This window comes from Elephantulus edwardii, unplaced genomic scaffold (assembly GCF_000299155.1).
Source record: "Elephantulus edwardii isolate Elephantulus edwardi_28Jun2011 unplaced genomic scaffold, EleEdw1.0 scaffold00006, whole genome shotgun sequence".
Taxonomy (NCBI): domain Eukaryota; kingdom Metazoa; phylum Chordata; class Mammalia; order Macroscelidea; family Macroscelididae; genus Elephantulus; species Elephantulus edwardii.
Genome location: NW_006399756.1, coordinates 21,401,945 through 21,412,120, shown reverse-complemented (window position 1 = coordinate 21,412,120; position 10,176 = coordinate 21,401,945). Strand labels below are relative to the sequence as shown.

The following is a 10,176-nucleotide window of genomic DNA, read 5'->3' as shown; positions in this document are numbered from 1 at the left end:
AACATCGTCCATTACCCTCAGGGGCCTGAGCGTCAGAGGTCAGGGAATATCGGCCACTACCTTCCTAGGGCCTAGGCTTCAGAGGTCAGGAAACATCGTCCATTAACTTCTGGTTGCCTGAGCCTCAGGGGTCAGGGGAACATCGTCCATGACCTTCCAGGGGCCTGTTGCCTTTTGGTACTAAGAGGAATCGATGTGACATGACTCACTGCAGCTCCCTCTTTCTGACACAGTCTCGGCCTCCCTCCCTGCTGCTCCCAGGATGACATCAAGGCCCTCAAGGGGGTTCACCCCCTTGCTGCTGCTGCCATGAACCCACCATGAAATGGCACTGAACTCAGGGCACAGCCTCATGAGCAGGGTAACGTGTCCACCCAGCACTGACAGGGAGCCTGTATGCAGCAGGCCCTTCTAGGTCAGCTGAACCAGTGCTGGACCAGCAAGCTTTGCTCATCTCTCTCCCACAGGCAACAGGTCAGAGCCTCTGCTTCACTAGAAAAATTCAAAATACAGGATGGAAAATGTTTAGCTGACCCTGGGCTGCGTACGGCACTCGCCCTCCCATTTGTGATGCCCTCCAGTGAAGGGCAGCAAGCTGGGGGCTGCTGCACCCCCAAACGCAGCTTTGAAGATCACCTTGGGAATCTGTTTCAGTCTTGGCCTGGAGTCCTGGCTTTAATGCTTTCTTCCCAGGACCCTCTGGGCAGGCTGCCCACATTCCAGACACCCTCCCATCCACTTCGCCTTCTCTGATTATATAGGCAGCCCCACCTCCGCAGCCTCCCCTGCACCCTTCACTGTTTCAGAAAGCCGCGCTTCCCTGTCTCCTACAGACAGTTCACAAGACTTGCTTCTCACCCACCACCATCGGAGAGGACAAAGAAACCACCTACATCCCACACTCCAAAGTACAAGGTGAGCCGGGTAAAAAGGGTGACCTACAAAATGCTGGCATGAAGTAAGAGAATGGAGCCTAGAAACCCTTAGGCTCTACTTCCAGTATCAGATACAGGAGAGTGAGAGCTAGCAGCCAGGTGGGACACCACCCAGCCATCTAAACCACACTTGAAGAGCTCTACAAGATCGGACTAAGCTAAGGCAAGTGGCAACAAACAAAATCCCTGCATTTCTCAAATGCTCACTGGGCCACGCCATCAGATCAGGCCAGACCCGGCTTCAGAGGACTCAGAAGGATACATGTGGCTGAAGGTGACAGCTGGGGCTTTGCAGGGCACAACCCGGGTCTGACCTGTGTAATCCAGGCCCAGGGTGAGGAGGGGCTTGCATGGGCGCTCGGGACGATCCGTCCAGATTTTATCCACCAGGTTCTCTTTGACAGGAATGAGGTGGTGACCGGCACCTCTGAGGACTTTGGCCATCTTCTTCCAGTAATCTGAGAAAACAAACATGGCCCGGACATGGAGCAACCACCCATTTCAGCTTGAGGGCCTGGAGCTTTCTGAAAGGAGGTCCCGGCATGGCCTGGTGCCAGGTGGGCAGCATGAGGAAGCATAGAAGGATGTTCACCCAAACGTGGTACTCCCCTGCCTCCACCCTGATGATGACCGCCACGCTGCCGACACCAAAGTTCCACAGCCCACACCACAACCAGGAGAATGGAGAGGAGCCTAGAACCCACTCCCTCAGCCAAGCTGGAAGGACGCAAGCTCCTCACCTGTGGGAATGATGAGCGGGTCCACTCCGACCCTGGATCCCTCAGGAAGCACACTCACCAGCCAGTCTTCCTGAGTTGGCGTGTCCTTCAGACCTACGGTGGAAGGAAGGATGGAAAATCCACTGTGGAGCCACGCAAGCCCACTGTCTCGTCCACAAGGACGTCATGTTCGCAGACATCAGCACAGCTGAGTCTTTATGGACCACCTTCTGGGTTGGCAGAACTTGGAAAATCTGAACCTCCCTTAATTCTGGAAGATTGCAGAAAGATGGTGGTATGTGGAGAGGGCAAAAAGGGATGCAAACAAACATCAAGAAGCAAAAAAGAAAACCTATTTTCCTGTTTGACAGGGAGGATAGATCGTCATCCTGGGAACCATTCCAACAGAGACATAGTGTCGCCATAAAGTTCATCTTACTGGTCTCGGTCACTATACATTTCGGGGCCCCTCCTGAGAATCTGGGCTCGCAGCTGAGTTCCCCCGAATCACACACACAGGTCAGGCCATCAGAACTCTCTGCTCCCCTCAAAGGTGCAGGGACAGGGGGAGGAAGGCCCATGACCAGACTTGACTGGAGAGCTGAGTCCATGTCTCCGAAGCAAAGACATGTTTCTGCAGATGACAAGGAAGACGCACAGGGACCTGCCCTCACTGTCCTCAGCAGTGCGCACTAAGCCTCTCAACTCCTAACACCTGTCTGCTTCCAAGACATCAGTCCTGAGGAGCTAAAGAAGCTTCCAGAAAGTAACTCAAAGCATTTTTTATCTTCTGGTTTTCCTCTACTCCAAGCCTCTATCTACTACTATATTGGAACAGCTATCTTTTTTTTTTTTTTAACTAATCAGATTTTGGGGAAGCAATTAGCATCTTTGTTTATACATGCATGTATTTTTTAAAGAAAGTGCCCATACTCTAGCACTTATCTTAGTATTTTTTCCAAGGCCTTCTGATAATCACATAACCACAAATGGGAAGTTCAAAGGTCTCCAAAGAAACTAGCTCAGGAATCCCAGCCCTCAGAGACCCAGAGAAGCTGGCAGGGAGCATGCCTTTGCTACTTGATTCTCATCTACTTTTTTCTTCCAAACCGCTGAGCAAGCCACATATTAATGAAGTTTCTTTTAGTGACCCAGGAGAACCCCCACAAGATGAAGTCATTTCACTTCCTAGCTGACAGATCTTTGGCAAAACCCCAGGCATGAATGACTCACTGGTCAACCTGACCCACCAGAAAGCCCCAAGCCAAGAGATGTCCTGAGATAGGCATAGTGAAGAGAAGGCAAACTAGAGAGGGGCTTGAAAGGGAAGACTTCCCCCTCCCCGTACCCCACAGAGATGCTGTGGAAGAAAGGCCTGGCAATCTACTTACAACCGCCACCACCAGCAGCTTATAACTACCAACACCCCCACCTCACCCTCCATGTATGGTTCTCAGACACATTCAGAGCTGACTCAAAGATGGTCTTTTAGCATCCGTACACCCACATTGCAAGTGTTAGTAAAGCTTAGTCATATTCATTTAGAAATATTAATATTTATAAAAAAATAAATAGAAGGTCAAATACTTCTTTTACCCCAGTGGTAAAAGAAAAATGGCCCATCTTGTGGTTAGTAGTCAAACGCTCAGCAGTTTGCACCATCCAAGGACCCCAAGGAGATGGACGCTGGCACATGTGCGCGATGTATAAACCAGCACGTGCAGGTGGTGAGTAATGAGTCAAGCTCGTTAGCAGAGCAATATAGTCAGTCGACAACTGTCTGCGGGCCTCTTATCCATCCCCTTTTAACCTGAGAGAGAGAGGGAGGGAGGGGAAGGGGAAGTGGGAGAGAGAGTGCATGAGAAAGAGAGAGGGAGGGAGGGAGAGTGGGAGAGAGAGAGAGTGCATGAGACAGAGAGAGGGAGGGAGAGAGAGTGAGAGAGAGAGAGAGAGAGAGGATAGAGAGTGCATGAGAAAGAGAGAGGGAGAGGGGGGATAGAGAGTGCATGAGACAGAGAGAGGGAGGGAGGGAGAGTGGGAGAGAGAGTGAGAGGGAGAGAGTGCATGAGACAGAGAAAAGGAGGGAGAGAGAGGGAGGGAGAGAGAGTGAGAGAGAGAGGGGGGGATAGAGAGTGCATGAGACAGAGAGAGGCAGGGAGGGAGAGTGGGAGAGAGAGTGAGAGAGAGTGCATGAGACAGAGAGAGGGAGGGAGGGAGAGTGGGAGAGAGAGTGAGTGGGAGAGAAGGAGGGAGGGAGGAAAGGAGAGAGAGGGAGAAAGGGATGGAGAGTGGGGAGTGAGTGGGGGAAAGAGAGAGAGACAGACAGACACAGACTGGGAGAAAACAACTGTTTTTCAAAAAACTGTTGCTCAGTGGAATACCACTCAGCACGCACGAGCAATGCCTTTGTAAATTAGTACCTAACTTGGGAGGGACTGGAGAGCATTCTGCTGAGTGAACTCAGTCCCACAAGGACAAATATTGTATAAAACCATTACTGAAGAATGAGTATTAGGATCCAAGAGAGGTGGGAGCACAGGGATGAGGATGTGCAGGGTGAGGGGAGCTTAATCATGGCGCTGTACAATTTGATGGGGGGGAGGTGTGTGAAGGAACTTGGAAGAATCTGTTCTGGAAAACAATGTATTTTAATTTTGTAAATAAACTGGTATAATAATAATAAAATAGTACAGGTAAAAAAATCCAACTATTGCGTTGGTGTTTGATATTTCTAAAAATACAAAATGATGTTCGAAGAAATTAAATAAATAAATAAAAGAAATTTAGAACAAAATAGCTCCTGATGTGTTCCTAAGATAAACGACACATAGGGACATATGTGAATAGGGAGTGGCACACGTGTATTCATCCATGAGTACGCGCGCACACACACACACACACACACACCCCAAAGTGCGTTAGCTGCTTTGGGACCGACCCCACCAGCCCAGTTCAGCCCTGAGTCATGAGGCTGGTGACACCGCTTTCCCCACAGCTTCCTACAGCCAACAAGAAAAGTCGGGCATTTCGCCTCAACATCTCTTGGCCAGGGCTTTTTTTCCCTTCCTTATTTCTGTCCCCAAGTTCAAAATAGGTGGGAGACCTTTCTAGAGTCACTAAAACCAAGTTTCCAGTGACTGTTTTAGTGACATGAAAAGATAAGCATGGCCCAAAGTTAAATGAAAAGGGAGTGTACACACACACGCGCGCGCGCGCACACACTCCACATAAGCGAAGGCATTCACATTCAACACTGAACTGCATCTTTTCCATATTATTTCATTTGATCTTCAGAACTTCATGTGATACTTTGTGACACTTGTTACTATTATCCTATTTTACAGATGAGAAAGCCAAAATGTTGAAAAGTGAAATAACTTGCCCAACAAAGTTCCAGACCCAAGCTCTCACTCTTTTTTTCTCCAAAGCTGAGCTGTGTGAAGCAAGTCTGGGAACCCTCAAGAGATCTCCAGAATGGTCCCGTTTCCACTACCAATGCCCCCGCCTTCAGCTCTCTCTAACACACGGCATAAAAGCAATGCAACGGAGCTCAGTGCCCAGGTCCAATGCCTGTCAGCTGTCTGGTCTATAACATATCATCATCCTCGTGGCCCCGTTTCCCCTAAACCAAAACCAAAAGAAAGGGAAAACCCCCAAGCTTCCATCAAGCCAGCCCCCACGCGGGCTCCACACGCACCCTGTCAGTGCAGAACTGTGCCCACAGGATTCTCAATGGCTGATTTTTTGAGAAGTACATCACCAGGCCTTTATTCCTAGACTTACTCAGATGGACTCAATGTCATCTTTCAAAATGCTGCCAAGGGCTTTACCAGCTGTGCCACCAGGAATTTCACCCTGAGCCAGCCTTCCCGCCCCACTTCACTCCCAAAAACCTAGGGATAAGCATGCCATTTCTTGGTTTCCCTTTGGTTCTCTAGGGGCCCACGGCCCTAGAAAAAGGACTGAGATGCAGACACCCTAAAGAGGTGGAAGGTACGTTCCCAGAACTTGCCCTCGGGCACTAGCCACGTGTCTACCCACCCATCTTCATGAGCGTCCAGTTGCTGTCCATCTGCTTGGCAGCCTGGAGGAAGTAGCGCCCGTCGGTCCACATGGCCGCATGCTCTTCTGTGATGATGGCTGTGCCTGCAGAAGGGGGGCAAGTAAAAGGGAAAGGGTCCCGACCACCACCCAGAAGCTGCATGGGGGGGGGGGGGGTGCAGTAGGAGGGTAAGAGCCAGGAGAGCCGCTGGCTCTTCTGCAGGCCAGCCACCTGCCGCAGATTGGGGCAGGGGCAGAAGGAGTGTCAATTCTAGAGAAAACTCAAGGCAGAAGACCCAGCCGTGGGCCACAGTGAAGGGAACAGTCCCAGGACCTTTCCCACCTGGGCACTTGGCCTGGCACTGAAAGGACCCAATGCCACAGCCGACAGAGCAGAAGGCCGTGGAGTTAAGGCCAAAGCAGTCCCATGCTCCACAGGGTGGGAACGGAACTGCTTAGCGGCCATGGTGCTCTGCGCTGTTCACCTGTCCCACAGGGAGGCTGCCAGCACCCTGTGCACAGTCACAGGGACTCAGCCGTCACCTGCAGGGAGTCTGCCTTCACCTCTACCTGCCCTCCATTCCCACAGGCTTGGCAGCACTCGGGGCTTTCAACAGAGGCACCAGCCAAGACCAACCAGAATGTGCCAACGCACATAGTCCCTCTCACCAGAGGAAGCATGTGTTAACTGCTGGAGTGAAGTCTCGCCAAGTCAAGTTAGTTCAAGGCATGGGAGCCTGCAGAGGGGAAACGTACCCCGAATCTAAAAGGCAAACTGCTTCAGAAAAGTCAGTCAGGGCACCAGTGTTGTTCACCTTTGTTACTTAGGTCTCAGGTGGAAAAAGAGAAAGCAAAGCCAAGTGCCTGGAGCACTGCTGTACTTTAACACTGACTTCAAGACTAAGGCGAGCGGCTCTAAGTGCCATCAATGACCCGTTCTTATTGGAGGTGCTAGTGACACAGGTATATTTCATTTCATTAAGATGCTCTTCTGTATATATGCTACAGTCAATGAAAAAGTTCAAAGGCTTTTTTTAATAAAAATTGCTTAAAATAGAACAGCAAAGGTAAGGAGAGGAGAAAGGGGTCATTGAAAGGTGGCCTCGGAGCCGGGCATGCTGGAAGCACATCCCCTTTTCCGTAGAGGCTCTGTGGGGAACATCTGCTTTGCATTTTCTTCTTAGTTCTCCATCACCAGCTGAAACCTGGTCCAGCTATTTTTGGGAGGAGAACAAAGATACAGCAAAGAACAGAGGGAGAATGTGGAGACTCACCCGCAGAGCCGTCGAAGCCTGAGACGAAGGCCCGCCGGCAGTCACACAGCGCGATGTATTCACTCTGGAAAACCAAGGTGACAAGGTCACAGGCCTCATTCGGTGGCTCGCTGGCTGCCTTCCAACCACTCTGCCCAAGGCAGGTACAGGTGGGACCGAAAAGGCCGGGGAAGCCCTGTCACCTGCCCTCCAGGAGTCAACCACCTAAATGAACAAACTTTGGCGGGTTGCTTCCTAACTGGAGGACATGGCAGGAGACTCCAAAGGAGTTAACCAAAGGCCAACAGAGCTGTTCCCTGGAGCGTCTCTCTCCTTCTTTAGAGAGTAAAGCAACTCAAGAGAAACAGATAAAAACCATCCTTTCTTCACTGAGATCTTACTCCAAAGAAACCAAATCTCTTCCTTGCCACTGACATTTAACCATCTGTTATTTTTCTGAAAAGTAAGGCTGACTTTCTGTTTTATGTGCCAACAACTCCCTTCAGACATTAGCTGGCTTCTGGACTTCCTGTTTGTGTCCACCTTCAAAGTAGCACCCCTGAGCTCTCTTGCAGACCCTATCCTTCCTCTTAGGGAACAAATGGAAAAAATTCCTCCCACCCAGGAGGTTCCACAAAACGAAAGATGCATCCAATGTCACACCATGTCCCTCTCAGCCAATAATTCCCCTCCTTTAACCACAAGAACTTCTGGTAGCAAGGGCATCACGGCCTCTCCAGCAACAAATAATAGTCTTAGCATCTGAAAGATTCTGGGTTTTCCCCCTCCCATTCTCCATGGATGCTGTTGGGAGTCAGTTATCTGTGCTGTCCTTCCTTCCAAGCATGATGTCATCTCCCAAGGACTTGCCCCTCCTAACACTTGCCCAAAGCATGTGAGACGAAGCTTCAAAATCCTGGCCTCCAAGGAGCAACCTGGCTTCAACCTCTCCAGGACAGACCTGTATGTTCTCTTGGCGGTCCACAGTATATTCAATACTCTTCTCCAGCACCACAGCTCAAAGGCATCCATTCTTCTTCTGTCATTCTTAGTCATTGTTCAGCTCTCAGATGGAGAGCAAGCAAACAATTGAGAATACCACAGCCTAGATCAGGCACATCTTAGTGCCTTGTCTGACATCACTGCTCGTTAGCACTCTACAGAGGTCGACAGCAGATTTCCCCAATGCAACTCATCTGATTTGTACAGTAGTTTATATTAATATAGTATGAGTCAGAATCATTACAATAGCAGGCCATACACAGAAAAGAATTAAAAGCAAATATATATATGTGTGTGTGTGTGTGTGTGTGTGTATTTTTATTTTTTTTTTCTATTTGTGTCAGAGCTTTAATTCTTTTTTTTTTTTTGTTTGGTTTTTTTTGTGTGTTTTTTTTCTTTTTAATTTCTTTTTTTTTCATTTCAATGAACATCTACAGAGATTTTGGAATTCCATTCATTCATTGTTGTACCCCTCTCCCCGCCCCTATTTTTTTTTTAGGCTCCTCTCTGATGGCCTAGTGGTAACGAACATCAGTGCCATCCCAAAGGCATGTAGTTCAAATCCACCAACTGCTCCAAGGGAGGATAGATAATCTCTTCCTATACAATTTGCAGCCACTGAAAACCTACCAGATGGTCATTTATGTGTCAGTTCCCACTCAGTGATACAAAAGAACAAACAAAAAAAAAAAAGATGAAGACTGGAGACTGAAAAAAAAAAGATCCTCATTTGTGAGCAGAGAGGATGAGGCTGAGACGTGCACCCCTAGTAAAAGTCAGTGAGGCACAGGGAGTTTAGGGAACTCGCCCAAAGTTACACAGCTAGTTCGTAGGAAAGGCAGGACTGGAAGCCAGGAAATTGGCCCCAGAGACTCAACCCTGAAGCGCTCTGTCACACTGCCACATTATGACACATTATCTCTTGTAGCAAATCTCCAGAATAAGATCAATAGTACATGAGAAATGAAGGTTCCCAGAGAATCTTTAATTCCTTCCTCAGTGGCAGCTTCATGGAAAACTGAGTAGTCCAAGCGTGGCACAAATGGTCAGAAGCTCAACTACTACCTGAAGGGCTGGTGGTTCGAATTCACCCAGAGTCACCTCAGAAAGCAAGCCTGGCAATTGGCTCCCAAAGGTCACAGCCTTGGGAACCCTGAGCAGCAGTTCTCCTGTACACACCAACAACCTGACACCACCTAACAATAAAGGGACCAAAGCCAGTTCCGCTTGTCTCAAGTGGTGTCACAGGCTTCTTCGTGGTCCCGACAGGGTTAATCAATCCTTGGGATGGAAGGATGGGGAGCAGGGCTGCTGGCCAGACCCCAAGGCACCCCGGACAATCAACATGATGTGACAAAATGAAAGTCACCAGGCTAGAGGTCAGAGCCTGGGTTCCTGGCCTGCGTCTGCCCATCTCTCTATTCTGCCTGAACGAGTCTGCCCTCCTGCAGCCCAAGTTCCTCCTCACCCCAATGAGAAATCCAGGCTGCAAGATCGGAGACCCTTTCTGCCCTCTGAGGATATGTTGCCATGGCAACTCCCTCCCACCACACAGGCCTCTGGCCACACGCTTTAAAGCATCCAAAACTATGGATTTAGTGTGTTAGACAGTGCAGAAGGAAGACAGGCCGATTACGGAATGCTAAGGCATTTTCACTGTCCAGCTGCCGGTCACCTCACTGAGCTCGGTTCTCCGCCCCTCTACATGGCTCTTTTCTTGCTGCATTTTGCTACCTGAAACCCACTGATATGTGGGGTTAGCAGGGTGTTTCATGTGGGGTTGGTTGGTTGGTTGGTTGGTTGGTTGGTTGGTTGGTTTGGGGCTTGGTTTGGTGGATTTCTTTTTCACTTCTTACCTTTTGGGGATAATGCTTCTAGATAGCAGTTTTTCATCAGGGTAAATTATCACACTGACAACACCCCTTTAACAGGAAGCTGAGATGGGGTCACTCAGGCATCAGTTGAGCTGATCAGTCAGGCTGGGACACTGGAGGGACTGGGAGGCCACAGAGGATAGGAGACCCCCAATACTGGCAGATGACGCAAGAGTCAGGTCACCACGTTGGCACTCCAGTTGTGGTCGCTGCTGTTGTGCCACTTTTTATCTATTCCACTCACAGCAACCGTGTAAGACAGGGCTGGGTGGACCCCATTGGGTGTCTAAGGATGGATAAGCAGATTGCCACATCTTCCCTTGCAGCGCAGTGGATGGATCTGAACCACCGA

At 49.5% G+C, this 10,176-nt stretch overlaps 1 protein-coding gene across 1 annotated transcript in view; it reads right to left on the bottom strand.

Annotated features, from left to right (window-relative positions):
* XPNPEP1 (X-prolyl aminopeptidase (aminopeptidase P) 1, soluble) overlaps positions 1-10,176 on the bottom strand; it is a 49,038-nt gene that overhangs the window by 23,553 nt on the left and 15,309 nt on the right. The window contains exons 3-6 of the mRNA XM_006880172.1: positions 6,970-7,033; positions 5,696-5,800; positions 1,676-1,768; positions 1,250-1,393 (exon numbers count right to left, since the gene is read on the bottom strand). Of these exons, the coding sequence (XP_006880234.1) occupies positions 1,250-1,393; positions 1,676-1,768; positions 5,696-5,800; positions 6,970-7,033 (406 nt within the window). The remainder of the gene's footprint in view (positions 1-1,249; positions 1,394-1,675; positions 1,769-5,695; positions 5,801-6,969; positions 7,034-10,176) is intronic.